The 27447-nt window shown below is 41.6% G+C and overlaps 1 protein-coding gene across 1 annotated transcript in view; it reads right to left on the bottom strand.

The window, feature by feature from the left end:
• Nucleotides 1-1000: 1000 nt before the first annotated feature.
• Nucleotides 1001-27447, bottom strand: part of ttc7a (tetratricopeptide repeat domain 7A) — a 77105-nt gene continuing 50658 nt past the window's right edge. Inside the window, exons 18-21 of the mRNA XM_023963404.2 lie at nucleotides 23480-23592; nucleotides 22905-23039; nucleotides 19418-19620; nucleotides 1001-2999 (exon numbers count right to left, since the gene is read on the bottom strand). Coding sequence (XP_023819172.1) covers nucleotides 2781-2999; nucleotides 19418-19620; nucleotides 22905-23039; nucleotides 23480-23592 — 670 coding nt within the window. The 3' untranslated portion in view covers nucleotides 1001-2780. The remainder of the gene's footprint in view (nucleotides 3000-19417; nucleotides 19621-22904; nucleotides 23040-23479; nucleotides 23593-27447) is intronic.

Below are 27447 nucleotides of genomic sequence, written 5' to 3'. Positions count from 1 at the left end.
TAACCACAAATCAATCTGCAGCAGCTCGAGACATTGATTACAGCCGGCTCATACCTCACATGGCAACAGCAGACATCAAACAGACACTGTCAAGTCTGCAAAGCCCCACAGTGGGGGTATTATCTGCCTGTGCTGTGTGCGAGCTGCGCCTATGTTGTTCAGCAGACTACATATCTCTCTGCATCCCCAGTTACTTAAACAAGGGGCTGGCTGCTAGGCAACCGAGCCACATCACATCGCATCAGAAAGGCTGGATGAGGAAGAGGAGGAGGAGGAGGGAGTCTGGAGGCAGAAACGGTGCTGTCAGTATTACATAAGCCAGTAGGCCAATCCCGTCGCTCACACTGATGCGGCGAGGCACTCGTAAGTGACGTCTATTAGTCACAAGCAGCAGGGCAGGTGAGACATGGCACGCGGCGGCCATTGTTGGTTTAAGCAGGCAGAGAGCTTAGTGAACAGATGAGTCAAATTTGTGCTGAGAGGACAAAGATAATGGAAAAAGGCGAAAAGGATTATTTAAAACAAAGCAAAAATGTTTGAAGAGTCAGGGTTTACCGTCTTACCTGCATTTGGACACGCCTACAACAATACTGCACGAAACAGGAAGTAGACTCCATTTATGGTGATGCTTGCTTCACACTGTCCTAAAATGATCATTCATCTTCATCTTTCCAAAACTTACTGTTTTAATACAAAGATCCAGAAAACAGCTGATTCAACATGGAGGAGGCAACATGAGAAACATCAAAGGCCTCTCATCCTTCATCACATGGTACACATTAAAGCCAGAGTTTGGCGTTTCCTGCCACAGCAAGCCATGTTCCTGTGACAGCTCACATTAGCCTGACGAGAGCGGCGTGTGAAGCACAGTGGGGTGGGAGCAGTGATCAACCGCTTGACGTTATTAAAAACACTAACGACAAGAAAAACCATCAAATAGAAAAATCCCGACAGCTAAGTCATTTGTTTACAGAAGTCAAGAGTAAAATTAAGGCCAAACTGTGCCAAAGCTGCTGTTTTAATGGGATTGTGCAAGTTACTGAATGAGACATAAATGAGCAGAAATGTATGTTTAGAGACATGACTTTTATGAAACAAATAAATAGTTTTTTCTTCTCAGACAAACAGTAAGGATGAAAGACCGGCGTCCTGACACCCAAATCCCATCTCAACTCGTCCCACATTCATACATAACCATGAAAAGCACGCTTCTCTTTGGGTATAAAGTTCTAACAAATAACGCCTGGAATGAGATAAAATGAATTTCACTTGATGAGCTTAATTTACAGACAAAATCAACAACCTCCATGTTACAGAGTGATACAACATCCTTTTGGTTCTTTAAACACACTAACACAAAAAAATACCCAAGATGCAGCAGTTTCATCTGAATCTGATCCACTGACTGTGTATAAGAACTGGACTGAGTGACCCCTCCCCCTCGGCAATCTACACAGGAAGTACCTGCATGTCAAAATCCCATAGACATGCATAGAGAAATAAACAGCTGTTACTCAGTCATTCTATCGGTCAGAATAAACCTTCTTGCTCTGATACTTTTTTTCTAAACATGTTTTGATATTCCTAATTTTTTAATGGATATTTTTTATTCTGTAGAAATTATTCAAGTTAGAAACTGACGCCTCAATGAAAGTAGTGGTTTCACGTCAAATGCTTGACGTGAAACGATTGATTGACAGACTCTCCAGAGTCCAGACTCTGCACTCACTCCTGACTGGTTTGAATGGTTGCCATAGAAACCTTGGCTCAGTCCGACGTGGACCAATCACTGCTTACTGACTTGGCGGCGTATCGCAAAAAACAGCAACTGATTTGATTTCAATTGGTTGGAGATGGAGGTGAATGATTTATTTTGGTGATGTCACACTCACTCGGTCCAGTTCTCATATACAGTCAGTGATTTGGTCAACGTTTAGAGAACCCTCTGAAAACCCTCTAAAGTAAAAAAAAAAACACTTCAAAGCCTGGAAATTTGTTTAAAAATTTTGTAGATAAAGTTCAGAAATTTAAAAGTAAAATCCAAGACCATTTTAGTAAACTCAAAGAAGATGAGTCTTTGTGCGCTAAAAGAGATTAAGTCAGAAGTTGGTCATCATGAACCACATTGTGGACATCTCAACAGTTTCAATTTCTTTTTACAGATTATTTATCATCAATTTTCCACTTAATTCTTTTTAAGCCAAACAAAAAGTCAGCTTTACTGTCAACCTTTTCATTTTTATTTTTTGGGGTAAAAAAACGACTTTCCTGGAATAATTTCCATTTATTTGTGAGGTTTTCAGCATTATTTTAATTTCCACTTGAAATCAATAAAATTCTTTGATTTTAATTGAAAAGTTCTAATATTTTTTCCAGAGATTTTTAGGTCTAAGTTATGACTTAAATTAATGTTGTATTTGAAGTTTCGTTCTTCATTCACCACACATTTGATAACGTTTCTGTCATCTGTTCAACATACAAAAACACATTGAATAAAACGAAAGTGTTGGTCATAGTTTTTAAATGGGTGATGTGCCATTAACAATTAAAACCAAGAGGGTTCCCTCTTTGTTTTACATCCCTAAATCCAATGATCCAAAAGAGAAAACATCCTGTTTTTTAAAGACAAGCCCGTTTCCAATGTGTAATGAAAATAATACTCAAAATATTATTGTAAGTAAATATGAGAAATCCGTATTTAAATAACTGTCAGGAATCAGTGTCTAACCAAAAGGTTGTGTCTTAGTCAAAAGTCAGAATCTGGTCTTTTCCCAGCCCCCTCAGAGCTCTCTGGGGATGATGGTGAAGGGCCGGATGGGGCAGGAGGCCTCCAGCTCCAGGGCCGTCAGGAAGCAGTCTGGAGCCTGGCTGGAGCCCAGAGCTTGCAGAGCCTCGCCCAGGCCGCTCCACGCCTCGTGGGACGTGCTGTGGAACTGAACTGCGTCCCGCAGCACCTTCTCAGCCAGGTGGGCGCGTCCTGTTTTCACCAGCAGACGACCCTTTGGGCACAGCAATGGAAAAGTGAAAGCTAGCTCATCAAGTCCTTTTTACGTGTAGTAAATAAAATCTACAGAGCAAACCAGAAAAGGGAAAGTTACCCAAAGACTCTACAAACTCCCTGCTTGATCACACTGTACTTGCACAGAGATACCAGCTGTCTTTTGTTGGTGCCTGTCATAGAGAGCGTTTCAGCTGTGATGTCTCAGGAGATCTACTCACTTTAAAACCAAAACACTCCTCTTCTCCCATTTCCCGTTGTCGTAAAGACGCCTTCAGATAAGCGCAAACCCTTTGCAGTCATGTGACATTTATTGTCAGAAATGTATGTCAAAAAGAAACCAAAAGGCTGGTGGTGTTTTAAATAATACCTTAGATTGATGTAGGCCCTCCAACTACCTGCTCCAATGGGGATACATTCCTCTATGCTGTACTCATTTGTGTTTGTGCAGTGGTGTCATTTCTGAAGCCTCTGATCTATCTGGGTTTTTACCTGCAGTGGCATGTGAGTGTTAGTGCCATCTATGATTGCTTGTTCTCCTTCATGACCCCAGGGGTTGGACTGGGAACAAACAGGCAGACTGTATGCGACTAAAAAGCAAAAGTTCAACAAGTCCTGACTTGTTAGATCGTGTTGGAATAAGTCACGTCTTGGTTCCCATGTTTTAATGACTTCTGATCGTGAACTTGGCATGTGTTGCTCTCTTCACAGAAACGATGAGCACAGATTTTAAAATCAACAATCTTTTTAAAGGCTGGTGTTAGAAATGTGAACCATATTCTACCTTTTTGAAATAAATGAAAAGATGTTTTTGCCTGTTTTGTGACTCTTTTGCATGTTTGTCACATCTAATTAATGCAGATCAACAAACAAATATTATTTCAACACAAAGAAAACACAATAATGGAAAAAAACAAGATTTCACTTATTGAATAAAAATGCTGTTAAATGTACAAAACTCACACAAAGTAGATGCTTTTAGATCATCAGGGATTTTGCCGCCCATTGCAGCATCAACATGTTAGGTACCAGGAGGGGCCAGGGCGGCCGATATTTTTTTTGATTCACTTCCTGTTTTAGTGTGACACTTCCGGTTCTGGTCACTAGTTACACTCGTTGTCTTTACCTCATTGATTGTTTTCACCTGTTTCCACTTTAGTCACTGTATATATTCTTTGTCAACCCAGTCATGGTCACAGGATCGTTTTGTTTGTTTGTACTCTCACGAGAATAGTCGATTAAATTCGAGTTATACGTATCCGCTGGCGTCCTGCGTTTGTGTCCACCACCCGACCCTGACACAACAACTACATTCAAATGTTTGTGATGCTTGTAAACCAGTCTTTTACAGGTGTGCAAAATCTTCATCTTCATTCTGACATATTGAATGGTTTGGCATGAATTAAAGTTTAAAATAATAATACAGGCCATGACTCACTTGCATCAGCACAGTGGTTGAGCAGTAAAGCATCCAATCTGAGACTGAAAGGCTCAGTGGGTTCGAATCCACAGTTGGGACATCCCAAAAATCACCTCCATGCTTGATACTCATTACCTAAGGTTGGATGAGGGGGGATCACCAAATAGCCTGAGCTGTTACAGAAGCTTATCTCCATCCATCCTCTGAACCTGTTGAATCCGGGGCCACAGGGTGCCTATCCCAGCTACTGTTGGGCAGAGGTGGGGTACACCCTGAACAGGTCACTAGTCTGTTGGAGGTCCAAACACACCTAGGGACAATTTAAAGCCACCAATCAACCTATCCAGCGTGTTTTTGGACAGTGGGAGGAAGCTGAAATCCCCAGAGAAAACCCACACATGAAAACATGCGCACAGAAAGAACTCATCTGGGATTTGAACCAGGGCCTTCTCCATGTGTGGCTAGAGTGCTAATTGCTTTTGAGATTTTGATGGAGCTGAATTCTTGAACTACCTAATTACAGAAAGCAGTTAACGTTCTGACCATCCAGGCCATCACCTTACCACTACCTTGCATGACTGTAGCCGTTTTGGTTTTACTAGTTTAGGAATCTCCAACTTTGGTTTTATCAGAATGATTGTCCAAAAGTTTTGGGGATAATTCAATGCTAGATGTGTCTTTGTGTCATTTTTGGTCAACTGTGTCCTTCTTCTTGAATTCTCCATTGGATCATTTTTATTCAGTGTCCTTTTTCTTGTTGACCTCTGACCTGAACAGAATCCAAATGCTCCTGATTCTTAAACATTTGAATAGTGCTATCCTATGGGGTCCACATGACCCGATCCTTATATTGACGTGTTATCCCTAGCATGACAAAGGTGGATAAAGTTGGAGAGGATTTCATGTAATCCATGGACACCAGTGAAGATCACAAATCATTGAAGAAAAAAGGTTCAGAGCACTGTCTAGTGGGTCTAGATGACCCCACTCCCAATGGTAAAGTGCCTAGGATAGCACAAGGGTTACAGAAAAACGTAGAAATACAATTTTAAGATGATTCTTCTTCATATTTTTCCTCCATCATCAGAAAAATCAATAAATAACATGTTAAAAACACCAAAAATACCATCCAAAAAAGGGCAATTTCTCCTTTCAGTGTGCTGCATCATGATGTGAAAGCTCTGGAGTGTTTGGGTAAATGTCCCGCCTCCATCTGATCAAAGACACGCAAATGACCAACAGCATAAAGTGACAGATCTGCAGCTGCACACAAACTGCTAACTGCAGAGTCACATGCACGCTGAAGATGACAGAAGACATGCGCTGGATATCATGTCATCCCGTACACGCACCCTGAGCTGGCCTCAGGTCAGACAGGCAAACCGTGTTATGTGGTCTCTGCTCACAAGTTCCATATTAATTGGGCTGGAAATGACATACAGCTGTCCAGGGGCTCTGGTTTTTTATTTAGAACACACACACACACACACACACACACATACACACATGCAAACAGACATTCATTATTCACTCAATTGCTGCAGCAGAAACAGAAAACATCAGAACAAAAGTTGTTAAAAACGAGAGATACCTGTAGAGGAAATACTCCAGAGTGTAACTAAGTGGTTATGTTTGAGTAAACAGATACTGTATGTGTGACTGGATGCAGTTACATTTTTACTGTGGTTTGATCACATTCTTTGTTCACTATGCTTTCATACATTGTTCCTACAAGCAACTCATGTTCAAACCATATTGTTTGTCCGCCCACACCAGGGAAAGTACAATCAATCGGTCACAAATTATGAGACTCACAGGAAAACAGAAAGGACTAAAGACACGGACAAATTTATGAGTGTGTTCCTGCACGAAGATGATTAGACAACAAGTGAAATGCTAGAAGGTAAATAATACAGGTCAACACATGCTAGTAACAGCTGTTTCTCTTAAATCGGAAACAGAAGAGACAGTCTGTTGTTTAAGAAAATGTATTTTCTATGAACATTATGTTGCAGTTCCTTCAAGCTGTAGTGGTTTATGTCAGGTTAACTTGTTCAAAAAAATGTAGCTAAACACAGCTCTTATGATGAGACTCGTTTGTCCTTTCCCTAAGGCCATTAATCCCTTTAAGGCAAATCTGAGGGAGTTTCAAGGCAGGATGGTTTGTGAAGAAGACTTTGAATTGCTTCTGTGTATTAAAGGTGCTATTTAAATAAAGCTGCTTTGGCCTAATTGGCCAGTTTGTTTCATATTTGGGCAGATGGTTCATTACTGTGTGAACACAGATGAACCAAAGAGTGGAAGTGGACTAAAGAGAGGGATATTTTGAATACAAACAACACATGTTTGGAGAGGTGTGAGCCAAGATAATGCTGAAATAACTTGTGAGAACACTTGGAACAGCGAGGAGGCGAAGAGACTTTGTGATTTGAACAGTCAATTGTTGTTAATTATGTAAACGGTTGAAGAGTTACAGTAGTCACAAGAATGTAAACACTAAAGCTCCATTGTAAAAGGGTTAAGCAGCTGCGTTTTCATGATTTTACTTTGTGGTCAGGTCTGGTTTCATGTGATACTATCATTAAACAAATTTTATAACTGCATCCCATTTTCAGGTGGTTTGGAGCACTGAGAAGAGCAGCATTACATCAAGCCCAACCAAAACAAAAGTGCAAAATGTTTCAGCAAAAAAACCCATTAGTCAGACAGTCCTTATGGGAAGAATGAAACCAAACCCATGTAGCCCTACAGCACATTCCTCAAGTCCACAGTAGTCAGCACTGAGATGCCACAATTCTTGGCTTAAAACCAAACCGTATATTAAACCATTGAACCGAGTTGTGGGAAAGTGAATCGTTGCATACCTACTTCACACGTTTGCATTTGTTTACTTTGAAAGTGTCAAACCCATGTGTTGCACTCAATTTACTATATTTAATCTCCTTTTATTGCATTACTCTACGCTTATTGTAAGCCAACTAAAATTCTTCATTGTTTCTTTCTTATTTGCTAATTTAAAAAAAGGGGTTTTCAGTATTTCCAGTTTTTTGTTTTGTAAAGCAATGTTCCTGTAATTATCACAGGGGATGCGTTCCAGAAATATATCCGCAAAGTAAGATTACAGATGTTTTGAGGCTGTGAAACCTCCCATTACACATTTTATACACTTTTCTCAGACAAAACATCAACATTTTCACAATTTCCCATCTTGTTTAAACTCTCAAAGTTCAAACTTTCATAGAAAAACAAGTCTAGTATTATAGACAACAAAGATCTGATCATGATCATGATCAAAGATTTGGAGAGGTAGGTAGGTGACACGGCATGGAGGAGATTGATTGACGAGGTCTCCGGCCAATCAAGATGCAGGACACATGCATGCAAAGTTACAATGAAAAAATAGCAAAACAAAGAGACCGTGAAAGATGAACCACAATAGGGCGAGGGAATACTGTACATAAATTATATATTGAACGGAACAAATCTGTGACCCAAGTATCAAGGCTTGAACCGGATCATGGTGAAAGTGAATCGTTGCATCCCTAGTCAGCACTGAGCCAGAGTTTCCATCATCTCAAGATGCTCTCTAGAGTCTCGTGGGCAATGGAACAGGAAACCCAAAAGATCAAAGTGCTCAAACACATTGAGAGGGGAGCAGGCTGACACAAAAGCCCCTTTGGTTAGGAGACGAGTGACCAAAAAAGCATGACCCCATTGAAACAATGAGACAATTCAAGTCAGTTCAGTTCAGTTTTATTTATATAGCACAGCATCACAAGACAGTTGTCTTGATCCATTTTCCAACGGTTGGCACTTCTGGGAATTAAAAGGGACGCCATCCATACGTCACTTCCACTTCCCTGACTGTTCAAAGTTTGACTTGATTAAGCTTTCAACATGCGCTCATGTTGACATTGACTTTACAGCCAGTGGCCACTTGAGTATGCATTGCCAAAGGTGTGAACGTAGCTTAATACAGACTCGTGTAAATTGGTCCAGTTTGGTGTAGAAATAAAAGGACTCATTGTCTTTTCCTGAAAACATTTTTAACACGTTAACATCTACAGTTTTATTTATATAGCACAGCATCACAAGACAGTTGTCTCAACGGGTTTCACACCAATAATTGTACAAAAAACAGAATCAGTCATAACACATGAACAATAGCTATTGCTGAGTATTACTGGTTTGTTTTTGTTAAACCTACCGACATGTTTCAGTGGAATTCCCTGACGAAGGCGGTATTCCACCGAAACATGTTGGTACGTTTAACAAAGTATAATTGATAGACACAATGAGCTTTATTGAATCAATAGCTATTGCTACTAAACTAGACATACTCTGAACGTCCCTGCCCTTAGTCCCTCCTTCTCAGAGACAGAAGCCATTTGCCATGCCCAAAACCTCTGCCTCCAAAAAGGTGCCAGTCACCAGCAAGCTCTTCCCCACTGCTCCCAGATGACAGAGAAGCCCAACAAGAAGCAGCCCAACCAATTCAATATTCCAGCCAATGGGGGGGACATAGGTCCAGTCTCTGTTGCATAATTATCTTTGCCACCTGTCTCTGGTTTTACCGTCACACATCCCTCTTGGCTTTGCAGCACAGGTTTGTCTCTAGTTGTGCCATTTGAGCAAAGCCAAGCTGAGCGAGTGGATGTGAGTCAGAGTTATTTCCTGCCAAATACAGGAAGGAGGAAACATCATCTTCCCTACCATCAACCGATTTGATTATGGAATTGATTACCACAAGCACATTTTTATTTGTTTGGCTTTATCTTTTATTATTCACATTTTCACAAAAAAACAACAACACACAACTTAAATAGATGCACAAAGCCATCAAAGAGATATGGAAATCCCAGCTTATTTAATGGAAATAAATAAAAATTCTCATTATGTAGTCGTTTGCATATCAATGATGAAGTGCTGTTCAGCTCATGCATGTGCTTAATGCACACGAGCAGTGAGTGAGCTTAATGACTGAGGCTCTGTTTGAGCTAAAATGATCAAATCATTTCTCAGCAAAAAAGCACAAAAAGTCTTAGAGACAGTAGGGAGAGACAGCTGAAGACTAAATTTAGACCGGACATGTCAGCTATGCTGCCTGTTGAGCCGAGAAGCTGCGACTGTACGAAAAAAAAAACTTAGAAAGTAATTAACCCTTGTGCAATCCTAGGCACTTTAACATCGGGAGTTGGGTCATCTAGACCCACTAAACAGTGCGCTGAACCTTTTTTCTTCAATGATTTGTGATCTTCACTGGTGTCCATGGATTACCGTACATGAAATCTTTCCACCTTTATCCACCTTTGTCATGGTAGGGAGAACACATCAATGCAAGGGTGGGGTCATCTAAGATAGCACAAGGGTTAAATTGGTTTAGGAACAAGGTAGAAAAGGATATTGGAAATGACAGGGTGGAGTATGACATGCTCCACATCCATGAGCGTTATAGATTTTAAAGCCATAAGGCTTGTAAGGTCACCAATCTGCTGAGGGCCTGCAGAGAACAGCCCTGACATGTGTAACCCAATAGCCTGACGCCCTGCCGCTGAACCACCTGAACCTTTGATCCCATGAGCTGTTCAATCAAAGTGAGCTGAGCAAAGGTTGGCTAATTTTCCCTTTGTCATGCTAGCTTCCTTGTTGTTCCTCATTGTGCTGTTCCAGCTTGTACTGACCCTAATTAAAGCTTTTCAGAATGTTTAACAGCTTTATTGGGTAGATTTGAGCAAAAGCCTCGCTGTGTCTTGAAAAATAAAAAAACTACAGCTAGCAGTTAATTAGCTTTGATTGGCGTTAAGAATCAGAACACTTTAAATTTACAATCTATAGATAGTATAAGTAAATTTCAAGTACCCGGCCCACTTTCAGTATAGACTAAATATAATTGTAGTACACTTAAATAGATTACTTTTTGCTAAGAGTGTTCTTGAATTTTCTAAATCAGATGCTAACATTTTCAATATTTTTAATTAAATGTGAAGTAAAACTTGAAACTCTGCAGACTGAACAGATAGTTTTGTAAAGTAATTGTAGCCAGACTGGTTCAACAAATAACCACTAGGAGATTTTAACAGTCTAATGCTGAGTTCACACCGGGTATGTGGCGCGCATTCAAGAACGGCACAAACCAAAATTAGGGATTTCTCCCCTATGATCAATTTTCCAACGGTTGGCACTTCTGAGAATTAAAAGGGACGCCATCCATATGTCACTTCCACTTCCCTGACTGTTCAAAGTTTGACTTGATTAAGCTTTCAACATGCGCTCATGCTGACATAGACTTCACAGCCAGTGGCCACTTGAGTATGCATTGCCAAAGGGGTGGCCGTGGTGCAGCGTTAGGGCGGTCGGCCCATGATCGTAAGATTGCAGGTTCAATTCCTGCCTGGCACGCTCATGAGTCGAAGTGTCCTTGGGCAAGACACTGAACCCCACCTTGTCTCTGGTGGTAGGCGGGCACCTGTGTTTGGCAGCGGAGCCGCCACCAGTGTCTGAATGTGTGAGTGACTGGGTGAATGGGTCTGTGACTGTAAAGCGCTTTGTCCTTGTAGGAAGAAAGGTGCTATATTAGTATACGCCATTTACCAAAGGTGTGAACATAGCTTAATACAGACTCGTGTAAATTGGTCCAGTTTGCTGTAGAAATAAAAGGACTCATTGTCTTTTTCTGAAAACATTTTTAACACGTTAACATCTACAGCAGTTTCAGTGATGGTAAAGTCTCATGAAGTCCATCCTTTTTTTCTTTAATTTAAAATTAAAACTTCTTTGGGGTGCATGACAGTTTGGATTACTAGAAAGTCACATCGCCAGCTATAGAAGCGCCTTCCTCAGCATGTTTGGAAAACTGCCAGGCATGTTTGATTGTGCAGGAAAACACCATTAAAAAAACATCCTAAATCATTCCTATTCTTTGCTGGGTTGGATTCTTCTTGATGTTATTGATGGTTTGCATGACCATTTTATCTGCCAGACCCGGGATGGGCAACTCCAGGCCTCGAGGGCCACGTTCCTGTATGTTAACCAACGTACCCTGCTCTGGCATGTTCTAATTGGCTCGAAAAACTTGAACCAGGGCTAAGATATCTGGAAATCATGCAAACACACCGTCCCTCGAGGCATGGAGTTGCCCACCCCTGCCCCAGACCAATGTTTGCACCCCAAAAAACGAATCTTAAGGCCTGTTCACACCGGGACGAATTTCGCCGGCGATTTTCGCCGACGTTTAACGCCTCGTGACTAAACAAAGGGCCCCAATGAGAGTGTGCACACCGACGCGAAAAAACGCCAGGCGTTAAAGCGTCAAAAAAAAAAAACGCCTCGGGTTCGTTTTTTTTTTTCGACGCGTCGCGTCGAAATCTACTCGACCAATGAGAACGGCGCTTTTGCTCACGTGTCTGGAGCTTCTGAAGTTACAGTAAAACACAACTTGGGGGCGCTCAAACACAAAACTGCCTTGCTGAGCACACATACCAGCGAAGAAGATAGACGCCAAGTAGCGTCTACACAGCCGCGAAGCAATAATGACGGACATTCTAAAACATCCCCGAACCAAGCACCAGTTGGAGCTACTGGTGCTTGAAATATTCATGTTTTCTTTGTTTGATTCTGACAAGGGTGTAAATACTTGCTCTCTTCTTCTGAGTGAAAAGCGACTTTAAGAAGCGTAAAGTTGCGCAGCGCCACCTTGTGTACAGGAGTATTTCTGTTTTACATTAAGCGCCATCTAATGTCAGGGAATGAAATTGCATGTTCACTCCACTCATCGTCAGCGAAAATCGCCTGGGTGTGAACACAAAAAACGTGGCGAAAAACGCTGGCGAATAACGCCTGGCGAATATTCGTCCCGGTGTGTACGGGCCTTTAAGAAATCAAAAAGATTCTTGTTTCAAGAAAGGTTGTCTTAGTTTCCGTCTTTGCAAAAAAAAAATAAACTCATCAAGACAGATTTTGAATAACAAAATAATCTTAGTTTGAGAAAACATCTTTGTGACTAGAATTTTTATCTCAAAATAACAATTCTTGGGAAGACAAGTGTTCTTACCCCATTGGCAGACCTGTTTTTTTTAATTAAAGAAAATCTGCCAAGTGGGTAAAAAAGTTTGACTTATTTCTAAGTTTTCATTTTTTGCAACAGCCTCGTGTGACAAAGTTATCTCATTAGTGGGGCCAATAACAAAAAAAGGGTCTGTTCTGTAAAAAAAAATCAATGCTTTGTGTTGAATGCCAACAAACCAACAAATGTTCTGAGACATGCCGTCATCCATGCCTCAAGTCAGCAAAGCTGTCCTTGTCTGTACCGCCTCACATGCAGCCCTTTGCTTTTTGCAGCTAGATTTTGATGCTTTTACAAACTCCCCAAGGTTCTTATCTAATCTACAAATATTGCGGCATTTTCTTGAAACGGACAATTCTCGGCTCATTATGCTTTTGAGCTGAGCGCTTTTGTGCCTAAAAGAGTATTTGATATCAAGAGCCGTGCCTGCATCAATACAACAAGCAGCAGCTTCAGGTATTTCCTCGTCTTTCAACAGATTACATCACTCCAGCAAACGCACAACAGAACAGAGGAGAATGAGGCACATGCGGACCCGCACGGAGAGAAGAAAAAGACGCTGATATATCTGAGTCAAGGAGGGAAGGAAGGAAGGAAGTTAGGAAGAAAAGAGAGAAGGAAGGAAGGGAGGAAGGAGGAAGGGTAGCGAGTGAAAAAGAGCTAAACTGGGAACAATGTCTAAAAACAGGGAGATGGAGAAAAGAACAAGACAGAGGCGTCAAAGAAAAAAAAATAAATGAGTTCAGCTGAGCCATACTTAGCAACAGAGGCACCAGCCAACTCCCAACTGTCTCCCTGTTTCACCCCCCCTTTAATTTTTCTCTTACACTGCCTTCTTCCTTCTCTCTATTCATGGTTATCAGAGGTCTTGCTCAATAGAATATATTTCCCTGGTTGCTAGGCGATTCCAAAAAGCAGGGAGAACGACCAAAGTGTTATAAATAATGTATTTGCATTATCTAATCAGCTGACAACCATCCCCACCCACAGAGAGAGAACGCCACAGAGAGAGAGGAAGGCATTTGATAATTGTAATGCGATTAATTCAATGAGCACAAGTGCTCGTCCTGAGAGTGAGGCTGGAAAAAGAGGAGTAAAAGTAAAGCGTTTGACTGACTCAGAGGAGGAGACGAGGTGGATGTTGGGAGTGGGTCAGATTCATTCCATTCCCCTGCTGGAAGCGAGGCTGGGCCGTGGTGTGAGGACCAGAACACACACACACTGACTGCGTGCCGCGCATAACGCACGTGTCAACCAAACGCTTACCGTGATGAAGCAAGCGGCTCAGACAGGCAAATGTGTGACAGCTGACACTGCCTTTATCCAGCGGATCCTGACAGAAAACACATAACTGCCCAACCATGATGGTGTAATTCTGCTCTACCACACCCTCATCCAACCAAAAATACTCAGAAACCGACTGATCGGAGGTGTGAGTCACTGTCTGATGACTGCACCTCTATCTCTGTCTATCGCATGCTCACCTAAAAGCTACAAAGCAACTGAGGGGAACACACAGGCCTGTGGAGGGACACTCCCATTAGTAAATATTACAAACCAGCTGTTTGGATTCCACTTGAGGGTTGGACCTCTCCTCACGTCCATTTGGCTGCAGGGAAAAGTCTGTGGCTTCCACACTGGATTATTCTGCTTCAATAAGATGAACCTGAAGTGCAGGTTTTGGGGCAAAAGGTTTGGAGCTGAGTCCTATGCATAACATGCAACCGCCTCTTCATCTAATCTCACCACATTACAACGGCAGGACACCTCCTGCCTGGAGACAAACTTTACAAGACAAAAAGGGGAGGCATCAACATTCAAAATGCAATCCGGATATCTTCTTTAGATGGATATAAGTACATTTTGAAGCTGCAACTACAAACATGCAGGAATCAAAGTGTGACACAGACAGAAGGATTTCCTCTTTTGCTGTTTTCCCTGAGGGAGATGAACCTTCATCTACCAGGGCTGCCCTATCCTGGTCCTGGAGATCTACCACCCTGCCTGGTTTTTAGCTCTCCCTGCACTTCCTGCTGCTGATTAGATGTGTTAAATCAATCAGAATAAGGAGACACCTCAGTCAGCTATTCAGCAGAAAGTAGAGAAGAGAGAACTGGAAAACAGGCAGGGCAGGAGATCTCCAGGATCAGGATTGGGCAGCCATGATTTAGACCGACGGATTCTGTAAGAATTACCACCCTACTCCCTATGAAACTATATAGTGCGGAGATATCTGGTGTCCAGGATTTCAAAAGCAACTAGGACACCATGCTCACTATCTTTTATTTTTTTTAAACGGCAAATCACTGTTTGAAAATCTAATCAATTCAATCATTTCACTACGACTGTTTATTAATCTACTGTGTTCTAATGAGGAAAACATGGATGTTTTATTTCTAAAAAATTACATTTAAACACGTTTTTTTCTGCGAACATTGTTTAAACGCAATGCATTGTGGTCTATTTTCCCGAATCTAGTAAGCATTAATGCACACTAGTTTTTTGCAGGGACTTTTGGATATTTTTAGAGCATTTGAAAATTGTAGATCCGGACAGCTCAACGAAATGGCAAACATAGAGCACAATGTAGTGAGTAGTGAAAACATCAGGGTTTTCAATTGCATCCTGTCCAACACAGCAGTTATACAATCAATACATCAGGATATTGTAACATTTGTGTGAACTGATGCTTGGACATCACTGATTGGATGGTGATGTTTGTTTACCTTTTGAACAGGAAACAATTAGTCAAATTTCTTTAAGCTGCAAAAGTTCAGTGTTAATCAACTCTAACCACAGATCAGGAAAAAACATCCTTCTGCTTTCCCTCTTCTTCAAAACTCAAATGTCGTCCAATCAGTGATGTCTCATAGTTCCTAACTTTTCAGGTTTCTTATAATGTTTCATTTTTAATATTTTATTTGGTTTGACAAAATGTATTTTTTACATTTTGGTTTCAAGAATTTTGATTTCTAGACTGTAATGTTTTTATTTATTTATTATTATTTGTTTTCCTTCTTAATTGTCGTCATCTTTCATATGTTTTTGCATTGAGTGATTTGTTGATGTGATTTGGACTTCAAGGCCACCGTACTCCAGTCTATGTACTATCAGTACATTCAAAAACTTTGACTTGACGTTTAATCCTTGTCCTTTTAGCTAATTATTCATAAAATAGTAAACCGCGCAAATCGGCCAATTTGCTCCAGACAATACTTTGCATTACTTTTCGCACAATTTACAAGTTATATATCGTACACCGAAGCTTTGCGAGACACCTGAGATAGAGAGAATAAAAGGAATTCTCTCCAATGGAAAATCTTCTCAATTAAAAAAAAAGTTTTATATAGATTGTTTCACAATTATTTTAATTTTGAATTTCCAGAAACGTCTTTACTGACCTTATATTAGAAATTATTGATCCATAGTACTTATTAATGTCCACAAAAGGACTGAAAGAAAGTTAGACATGCTGACTGAAAGTAGGAGGAGGTTTGCAGCTATAACACAGGAGGAGTGCATCCTCTTTAATGTGCAGCCAAGTCATTAAAAAGCTGCCGGCATCTAAAGAACCGTCAAGGAAAGTACAGTATGTACTTTTGCAGAATAATAGCTCAGGTTTAAAAATATCAACCGAGAATATCACCAGAATTCCCTTTAAGGCAGAGCAGAGTAAATGGGCCACTGGCACACAAAGCGTCCACAGCAGATCTAGTACAAAAATAAATGCACGGATCTGCTCAGAGTAGCAGCAACTGTAGGCTGGAATCTGGCAGCCTGATGCAAGCTACAATATAGACAGAGCGTCAAATCAAAGGTCCCACGCACTGTCCCACTCGCTCTGTCACAGTGGAAGAATGCAGTTATTTACCACAATGCTCCTCCAGCATGTCTAATGAAGCACTGTCCCACTACTTATCTCCTTCCCAGAATGCAGAGGTTTTTGTATTTGGGTCAATTACTTGCCTGCAAAAAAAAGAGGCTCTAATGCATTCATATAGTTTACTCAAAAAAGCACAAATAGTCCGCATGTGGGCCAAATCCATAGAGGAAAGCTGGCATACACAAACACAGTCATGCCGAAACACATGTGCAGTCACCCACACATGCAAACTCAGACTGAGACACATCTGTCCTGTAAGAAACCCAGAGTAGGTCGCTGCCAGCTGGCTTTGTTTCAGCGTTTCACCCCCTGGGATTGGTTCTCCCACAGGCCAAATATGGAAGAGATGCGTACCCCTGGGACAGCGCTACTGCACACAAATCCATCTAAAAGTGAGCAGCCAGAGCTTAACGCTTGCCTTATGTGGTCACAGTATGGCTAATGCTTAAGCGATATCAAGCCGCACATCTATTGTAGCCATGGATACCACAGATAAATGTGCTGCCGTGTCACATGACGCTAGTTCAGGATTTCAGGAAGATCCCTCTGTGCTTCGTTCAAAACCACAACTGAGAAAGTTGGGAGGTCAGAGTAGCGGTGGGTAATCCAGTGGATCATCTGGAGGACAGAAGGGCAGAAAAAGAGTGAGTGGGAGTGAGCTCCAGAAGATCCCACAGAGGTGGAACCGGCTGGGATGAACAGGAGTGGGGGAGTGACAGGATATCAGATTACCGTTTTCTTATTGGTTGGTTCAGGATCAAAAACTGATTTGTTTCTAAGAATTTGTTGCAGAAAAAGAACATCTGACAGAATGACAGAGCAGCAAGGAGATGATCAAAGCGAGAAGGATCACAGCTATGATGCTGACGCACCAATGACTGCGCAGCTGACAAGCAGCATTCCAGGATTACAGCTTCACTAGTTGAACATATCTAACATGTCTTTTGAACTTTTGAACCATCAGCCAAATTAATTTCAAACCTAAATTTTGTTTTTAGATAAAAACGAACCATGAATGAAACTGTCACAGGGTTTCCTCTAAAAAAAATCTAGGAAACTCCATTAACTACTTTAAAAAAGATGAAAGAAAACTTGATGTGCCGAAAAAAATGTTTTGGACTTTATATGTCCTAAAAATTGTGTACAAGACATACAATACATGGCCATAAATACAAACTTTATCCTGAAGCAAAGAACAAACGTTATGCAGACCAAATACATGTCTTTCTGTGGCGGAACTATTCAGTCACTGCACTCACTCTATAACTTCTATTTAACCCAGACGCAGCTTTTGATGCAGCCTTAACAACTAAAACAACGTTTTCATGAGTGGATCTTCAACTATTTCCCCCCCTCTACTGTAGTATTTGTATTTGAATTCAAATTGCAATCTTTATCATCCTAAACATAAACAACAACAAATTAATCAATAAATAGCAATATAAAGCAAAGAAATTTATTGATTTGAAGGAAGTTTTGCCTTTTGCTGAGGGTGGGACCACAGAACAGCAGTCAGTCCTAATGTCAGCACATGATGGTAATCTGATTACTACAATGGCAGTATTGGTTGCTATAGTAAAACTGACTAAATGAATGAAATGGAAATAATTACAAAAGTGGAAAAGATTGTCAGATGTGTGTACGGCGCTGCAGTCAAACAACGAGGTGGAGCTGCTCCCTCCCTTTAGCTGATCTGAATGTCATTTAAAGTCTATCTTCAATCTAAGGACAAGGTTAGTTAAACTTAATAAAGGGTAAAAATAGTTGCATTTGGTTTCAAAACCTTTGAACGGATCAGGAATACTATTTGAAATTGACCATTAAATGATAGAGAGATTTTCTCTACATAAAGAGGCAAAATGCCACTAATTCAGCACCCATTCTTACTGGCTTTTGAGTAGATTCTACCAAGGACTGTTTTGTTTTTGTAAGAAAGTTGTCAAAAGTTTTAAAAGAAAACTTATAAGTATGTTTTAAAGCCATGAGAACCCCAATCTATTTTTCTTTTAAGATAAAAGTACGTGGAACATACAGTACCACAGACCAGGGCTGGAACTACAGGGGGGCAGAAGAGGGCAGCTGCCCCCCAGCAAAAAGCCCTGCCCCACTTGTGCCCCCCTAATTTTAAGTGATTATTAGTATCATTACTGACAAAAATTAAGAAATAATTAATACATGCTTCTTTAAGCATTGCAAATAGAAACAAGAAACGATAATAAAACGGTTTCAAATGTGTATTTTTAGTCTTTTCTTTTGCAAGGGCCTTCCTCTCTGCTGTTTTGTTAACCTTCCAAAGTCTTCTGCCCCCTCCCACGCCCCCATATAATATGCTTTAGCTCCGCCCCTGCAGCAGACCAAGCGGACCGCAGAACACATTCCTGATGTTTTTCTGTTCCACTGGTGTTATCATGGGTTCTTATGGGTTAAAGACAGAACATCTGTCAAAGCATTCATAAAAAACAAACATTTGAGGGTTTTTATGGTAAATAAATGAAAGATTTTGAGCTACTTGTGCATCTGGAAAAACCCTAAAAAGTAGAGCGTTTGTATGTCATTTTTCTACCCTGAGTTAGAATAAACACTGGCTTGCCTGAAGGAATGAATGTGTGTGCTTTGTTTGTGCTGTGTGCGACTGAAATAAATGAACTGAATTGAATTTCATTGTAATTGAATTTGCTGAATTTATGAAATTTTGTGAACCTTCCTGCAGCACATGTTCGTACATGACTGAACAAGTCTGACTTAATTCTGCAATTCTTGCGTAACAAACAATTTGGCGTAATTCTTGAAGTCAAGTAAAGCATTACAAATGTGTGTGAGTGTGTGTGCAGCTGTGCGAGTGTGTGCATTTGCTCCGCCTGTATTATACGTCAGTTCTAATTTAATAGAGTCAAATAAAGCACTTAATGTATCAGTGCATCCGAGCATGTTGTGTGTGTGTGTGTTTGTGTGTGTGTGCCTCCCACTGTGTTTGCGTGCACAACACTGAACGGAGCAGTGTTATGTAAGTTTTAATTCAATTTTGCAGCCGCTGCAGCTTTCCCCGTCGCTCACCATGTGTACCAGTATGCGCTCCCCCGTCGGATGGATGGCCAGGGCCTCGTCATAGTGACCTTTGGCGTCGTCCGGTTGCCCTCGGAGCTCGGCCAGGCGACCTCGCTGCAGCAGCACGGAGTGAGAGTTGGGGAAAAGGGATGCTGCCTCCGCTATGCAGTACTGGGCCTCCTTGAACCGGCAATCCGCCATGAACAGCTCACCTGCGGGGAGGGTGGGCAGGGGTGAGGGCAGGTCAGACAGGCTGGGTGGGGTGGGGGCACATAAAACTTTTTCAAAGAGATTCAGATGATCCGCTGAAATGCATATTGGACTGCTCGGAAGTGCTTGGACACAATTGCACACAGTTGCACAGTGAAAGAGAGCGAGCAGTCTAGAAACTTTTGCCTAAATAAGGCCATCAAACACCAAAGCTGCCTGGCCCCCCTTCCGCCCCTCCTGGGAAGATGAGGACAAATCCCAGGCAAAAACCCAAAACATCACGCCCACAAGCATTCTGCTTAGCAAATAAGACTGCAAGCAGGTACTGCAGTACTACAGTAATGCAAAAGGAACTGCCCCTGGGACTGAAAGAGGGGGGCGTGTCCGCACAGGAAGGGCGAGCTGTCAATCATTTGAGCACTACAGGGGGAGAGATCTGCTTCAATGTGATGTGATAACCTAACGGCGAGCTGCTCCTGAGTGGAAGGGACCCATGTGTTTGCTGGGTGGGGAGGGGTTTGTTTGTTTACCTGAGTCTCATGGATGCACAGATGGGAAACTGCGGAAGCAAACAAAAAAAGGGCTGTTTCTCAGCCTTGGGGTTCCTCTTCATAGATCCATTTCAGGGAGGAGGTTTATGTAACGTGTTTTCCTGCTCTCACCTGAGCTCTTAGCAAAAAACAGTATAATAAGTATTTATATTTGTGCAGACTGTTCTGAAATAATGATTCTGCATTTGTGTTTCTTCTCATCAGGTGATGAGGATGTGGGATTCAGACAGGAAGTGACCTAAAAGAATAGGAATCCTGGGAAGAAACACACAGCTCGACAAACCTGTCCCTGTTATTTAGCTGGGGCTAAAGGTTAGAACAGAGTGTGCACAGAAATCACAGGACATTTTTACATAAGTCCATTCCCTCGCCCCCCTTTAGTCTTGCACTGTAATGCTTTGGCTAACTGGGTGCAACACCGCCTTTTCTGCATGGATTCCTGCTTGGTTCTCATGCTTCACCCACTCCAGCTGAGTGGATGAATGGAGCATTGTTGCATCCATCAGTGTGATGTCCTATGAGCATCCACAGGCAGACTGATGATGGCTGAAGGGATGAAGGTAACAGCTGTCTGTATTTTTGCCAATCTGTCTTTACTCACATACAGGAATTCACACTTTCAGACTAAACAGAATTATATTAACCTGAAGAACCTTTTAAAAAGATTAAATATTATTTCTCAGTAGTTCAGATTCAGTGGTCTCACAGCTGTATGTCTGGATAACTCATCTATCTATCTATCTATCTATCTATCTATCTATCTATCTATCTATCTATCTATCTATCTATCTATCTATCTATCTATCTATCTATCTATCTATCTATCTATCTATCTATCTATCTATCTATCTATCCATCTATCCATCTATCCATCCATCCATCCATCCATCCATCCATCCATCCATCCATCCATCCATCCATCCATCCATCCATCCATCCATCCATCCATCCATCCATCCATCCATCCATCCGCTCTTTCTATGTCCTAGAAAATGACACAGAAACACTGCCTCCAGTGTTTGAAAAAGTACCGACCACTCAAAATACAAAAAAAAACTCAAATCTGCAAGAGTGTGCAGGACTGAGTTGTACTTCTGAGAATACTTTCACACAACCTTCACAACACACAAACTAAGGAAACCTGAAAGATTGACAGAAACAGTAACAATGCTTACAGTTTTTCTCAGTCGCTTTAGTACAATTCTCAGATCAGAATAAAATTCCCAAAACTATTTGTTCACATCATGATGTCACTTGTGCACATCATATAAGCAATTTCTCACTTCTTTGAACAAGTTGCAATTGTTTTGGTACATCCATGCAAATGATTATGGACAATTCTCTGCTCTTTGCTACATTATCAATTGTTTATGTCATGTTGATCAAAATGTATTATATAGTTCACTGTGCAATAGTCTTACTCCTCAAAACACCTAGTCATTAGTTCATCGTATAAGTCATTAACTGCAAAATGGCTGACCAAGTTGTCATAATGTGACAAAAATATTTCGCTGCATTGCAAGAGAGGATATTCGCTGTGATGTGGATGAGAATTTGTGGCCTAACATACAGGAACGACAAGAGGTGTAGGAAGACCACACCAATTCCTACTGCACTGCCTGTACTGTTGGACAGAATATTGTCCTATCTTTTTTTCCCTTTGTGTTACTGTTTGCAGTGGGTTTTTTCTATGTTGGTGTGATATGGTCTGTCAACAAATTACAATATGAACAATAAAAGTGTAAATGTGAATCTTGTCCAGTCTCTTGCAATCAAACAAAAAAGGTGTAACTTACATTTTACACTAATTGTCATCATAACTTTAGCCATAGTTTCCATCAGAACCTCCCTCTAAAGTACAGTTATTTTGACAACATGACTAAGTCATTTGACTGTCTTGTTCGTAGACAATGACACAAGGACTTGACATTCTGATGGCACTGACATGTTCAGTGACATATAGACTTAGTTTTGAGAGATGAACTAAAGATTTTGAGCAAGTTACAGGCTTTTGCAAGAAATCCATAGAGTTTTGCTGTTTGTACAAATTGTTTTGAGAAATGCACACACGTATTTGCAAACTTCAATTCTGATCTGAGAATTGTACTAAAGCGACTGAGAAAAACTGTAAAAGAAGTTTATGTTTTCTGGGTCTAAACACTAAAGAAAACCCTGCAGTTCACAAAATAGAAAAAAAGAGAAAATTTTCTGTTAAAATCAAAGTTTGCAGCCAAAATAAACGCTTTATTGGCTTAAAATGTTTTCGATTTTTATATTTTTTACAATCTGTTGAAATCCCTTGTTGCAAACTGTTTGGGGATCCCTCCAGTGGATAGTTTAGGTTGTGGCTTTTGACCTCTAAACTCTGTGATGCTTATAAACACGGTGTACCATCTTCACATTAACATATGGACATAACAGCTATTTTACTTGAAGAATCTGCATCTTATCTGTGGAATCTCCTAAAACTTGTGTCGTTAAGGCTCAACACCATTGGTAAGGTAAACTGGCTCCCATTGAAATCCCTTTACGCCAAAAGCTTTCATCAAAGTCATTGCTTACTTAAAGTAAATTCAAACAGATTTATTTCTGTGCTCCACTAACAGAACTCACATGGATCACGTTATGATAAATGGTTAATCCTGCAGTAAAAGGCTCATTGTGGGACGTCTGAAATCAAATTGTCCTGGAGATTCCAGGGCTTTTCAAACATCATTATAAGTCATGTGTCGTACCGGCCTGCAGCCAGACGCGCTCCAGGGTGATCCAGATGTGGGGAGGTCCATGGCGGCGGGTGGAGCTCATGTCGGACACCTCGGACAGCGCCGCATCCAGACGAGACACAGCGACTGACGGAGAGCTGTGGGAACCTTAAATACAACAGAACACATGGGAACAATATTTAGCTATAATCTTCCCTTAAACTGTTACAAATCTGGCAATTTAGCCATTTTACAGACAGAATGAGCAAACGCTGACCCATGCAGAGCAGCACAAGCTTTAATTCTTTTTCAAGCCTCAGAACATTGTGAAATTTCCTGTGTCTGAACAGCGTGATCCTGGGAGAAGCACAGGTGAAGATATGAGTCACATAATTCATATTTAAGCAGCGCATCTGCTCCCCAGAAAGGAGGCGCAGATGGGCAAACAAGGTTCTAATCCAGAATAGGTCAAACGCTGAGGAAGCTGGGCTGAGCTGCAAATGAGCCTTTTCCACTGCTAAAGGGTAAGTGTATGTATTAAACTCGAAACGATCAATATGTGCAGCAGTTCAAATGTGCAGGAGGACAGACAGGCAGAACAAACACACCTGTGGATCCATCGTGGAAGTCCGGCAGGTGGAGGTGGACGGAGAGCTTCTGGCCTCCGGGGCTGATCTCTGTCCTGTCAGCCATCGGGAGGCTGCTGCTGTCATCCGTCTCGCTGTTACGCACGCCAGCGCAGACATGTGCAAACACAGAAGAGTCAGAGATGTCTCAAAGACAGAGAAGCATACTGTGTGCTTTTAACCCTTGTGCTATCCTAGGCACTTTAGCATTGGGAGTTGGGTCATCTAGACCCACTAGACAGTGCTCTGAACCATATTTCTTCAATGATTTGTGAACCTCACTGGTGTCCATGGATTACATGAAATCTTTCCACCTTTATCCACCTTTGTCATGGTAGGAAGAACACGTCAATGTGAGGGTGGGGTCATCTAAGATAGCACAAGGGGTTACAGAGGAGCAGATTCTGTAATAGCCTGGTACATCAGAGGTCAGAGCTAGTTTTTAAGCAACGTTGTCAGCTTTATTGTCTCATTCAGCATGCAGGTGTTTTTTTTTAATTGCTCAAAGCTGCAAGAGTGGGGCAGGATAAACCAAGAAACAACTTTAACAGACTCTTTCTGTCCAAGTGAGGTAAGCCAAAAGACCTCATAATTTCAGGGTGTCATCTAAAAATTCCAAGAACAGATGGGACACAATGTCTCCAAAATGTACTGTGTTAGTCATTTCTACAGAAAAAGGACTTCGGGGAACTGAAGTGACACAACTGGAGAACCTTGGAACACTGTAGAGCCTTAGGAGTGACAGACTGACCGAAATCCCTTCAAGAACATAATCAGGACCTTTTCAGGATGTCACAATACAAGAGAACGACATGTAAAGAACTGCAGTGTTCTACTGACTCTATTGAGGTCAGAGGTCAGGATTTAAATAGAACCAAATCAAACTTTATTTATGAAGCACTTTTCACTTAAGTGTAACACAAAGTGCTTTACAAATGTAAAAAAGTAAAAAAAAAAATGAAATGATAAATTAACCCTTGTGCTATCTTAGATGACCCCACCCTTCCATTGACGTGTTCTCCCTACCATGAAAAAGGTGGATAAAGGTGGAAAAATTTCATGAAATCCATGGACACCAGTGAAGATCACAAATCATTGAAGAAAAAAGGTTCAGACCACTGTCTAGTGCAGGGGTCGGGAACCTTTTTGGCCAAGAGAGCCATAAACGCCACATATTTTGAAATGTAATTTCGAAAGAGCCATACAATAATGTAGTGTCCCTTTCCCACACTGAGGCACGGGGATTTAACCTCTTTTAAGGTTCTTTATTCGGGTTACTGCAGACCGCAACAAACGCCGAACAATTAATTCAGCAGCTCCTGAATCTCTCCCGCCGAGACGAGACGAGAGCGCGTCTCCCAACTTTATATTCCCCTGCTCCCGCTGTAGCCCTCCCATTTCCCTTATTCGGCCCATAGCTGAACCCCATTGGTCCAAACTACCTAACAACAGGCTGAGCGACAGAACTGAGGGCCAATCAGATCTCTGCTTGATCGATGCGTTCCATGAACTCCAGAACTTTTAACGCGGCCCAACAGCCATCCAACTCAGTCCGCGACAATATGTTTAAAACTAAAATACAAGTGAATGTGTGCATTTGATGTAATTTCAACATTTTTAAAGTACAATAAGTCTGTGGATTCTTTTTAATAACATTGTTATGCTGTTTCTAATAAATGATGAGTATTTCTCGTGGTAGTTTTGCTGATGGTCTAGTCTGGTTTACGTGGTGAGTTTCTGCTTCATGCAGGCGTTGAGACTTTAAACGTGATCTTAGGTTGGTATGAATGTTTTGTAGATGTGAGACAGACATGGAGCCAAACACACACTCACACGCTGCAGTGAGTGACAGGCAGCGGGTTTTACGTTTTTACAATCCCTGCGCGATTCACCTGCAGCCTGTCCCCACAACACCTCAGCCCCACCCTCTGCTTTCTCCCTCACACATCCCGTCCCCGCAACTGCGCGCTCTTTCTCAGAGACGGGAGCGCGCAGTTTTAGGCACGGCAATTCACAGGTTTCCGGGTGGTACAAACTCTGTGAATTAATAGACAATTTTAAACTTATACTAGTGCTGGCGCAGATTTGTCTCTCTAAGCACCGCTACTACTGCGCGCCTCTGCCATCGCATCGCGCACGAGAAGGACTGGTCTAATGAAGGAAAAAAAATTGAATTAAAGATTTGTCTGCGAGCCACATGTGACCATCAAAAGAGCCATATATGGCTCGCGAGCCATAGGTTCCCGACCCCTGGTCTAGTGGGTCTGGATGACCCAACTCCCAATGTTCAAGTGCCTAGAATAGCACAAGGGATACACAGAATGGGTTGCACCCTCCTGACCTCCCAGGACCAAACATTCTGAAACATCAAGTGACACAAAAAAAAGAAAAAAATACTCAGAAAAATAGAAACCAAAGCGTAAACTGGGCTTCATGCTGATGGGAGAAAATTATATTTTGGGGAACTGTCCACGCCAGTGTCCAACCCAGTCATGATCACAGAGAACGTCACTATGGGATACCCCCAATCAAAGCAAGCAGCCAGACCTGGGAGGTCCCACTCCAATGATCCCGTTCCACAAGAAGGGTTAGTCACTGTGTGGAGGATCCCACTTAGGATCCCCTCAACAAAAAAGCCAAAAATGGATCCATTGGACAGTTCAACGAGAAAGAGTCTGCTAAGCAATACCATAACATTTCCCATTGACAAAAATATCTTAAAAGAAGCACATCACTGCAAGAGTCAAACATGGTGGTGGTGGTATGATGGTGCAGGGTTCTTTGCAGCTTGTAACCTTTATATTTGTAAAACCATAAATTCTGTTCTCTAATAGAAAAGGAGAATGGCTTTCAAGCTTCAGGAGCTTTGGGGTTCCTCGTTTTCTCACGTTATGACCACAAACATATTTTATTGGAATTTTATGTGAAAAACCAACACAGAGTGGCATACAGTTGTCAGAAAGAAAATTATACATGCCTTTTTTTTTTGTTTTTACAAATAAAAAATTAAAAGTGTCGTGTGCAAAAGTATTTAGCCCCCTTTTCTCTGAGTGCATCCAGTTACCTTCAGATGTCGCCTACAGACTGCAGACAGATCAAACTAAATGACTAAATAGAGTCCACCTATGTGTCATTTAATCTCAGTACAAACACAGCTGTTCTTTGACGGCTTCTGTGGTATGTGAAGAGAATATTGGGGAGCGAAGAGCTTCATGAAGTCCAACGAACACACCAGACAGGCTTGGTATAAAGCAGTGGAGAAATTTAAGGCAGGGTTAGGTTTCCCAAGCTTTGAACATCTCACATCTCACTGCTGAGCCCATCATCCCCAAATGGAAAGAGTATAGCAAAACTGAAAACCTACTGAGACATGGCCGTACACCTAAGCGAACAGGCCGAACACGGAGAGCACTGAGATGCAGCCAAGACCCGCACGGGGACTCTGGACGAACAGAGATCTACAGCTCAGATGGGGGAATTCGTCCATAGGATAACTATCAGTCTTACACTCCACAGATCTGGGCTTCATGGATGAGTAGCAAGAGGAAAGCTGTTGTTAAAAGAAAACCCCAAAAAGGTTCTGTTTGCAGTTTGCCAGGAGCCATGTGAGGGACCCAAAATGTGTGGAAGAAGGAGATCTGGTCATATGTAACCAAAACAGAAGATTTTGGCCAAAAGGCAAAACTATATGTGTGGCAGAAACCTAATGTGCCACACTACCAAACATGGTGGTGGCACCGTCATGCTCTGGGGCTGCTTCTCTTCAGCAGGGGCAGGGAAGCTGGTCAGAGTTGATGGGAAGATGGATGGAGCCAAATACAGGGAAATCTAGGAAGAAAACATGTAGGAGTCTGCAAAATACTTGAGAATAAGGCGGGGCTTCACCTTCCAACAGGACCACGACCCTTTATGTAAACACAAGGCTACCATGGAATGGTTTAAAATAAAAC

This window comes from Oryzias latipes, chromosome 15 (assembly GCF_053564925.1).
Source record: "Oryzias latipes strain Hd-rR chromosome 15, Olatipes_Hd-rR_3.1".
NCBI classification, from domain to species: domain Eukaryota; kingdom Metazoa; phylum Chordata; class Actinopteri; order Beloniformes; family Adrianichthyidae; genus Oryzias; species Oryzias latipes.
Note: the sequence above shows the minus strand (reverse complement) of the source record. Positions and strands in the feature narration are given on the sequence as shown.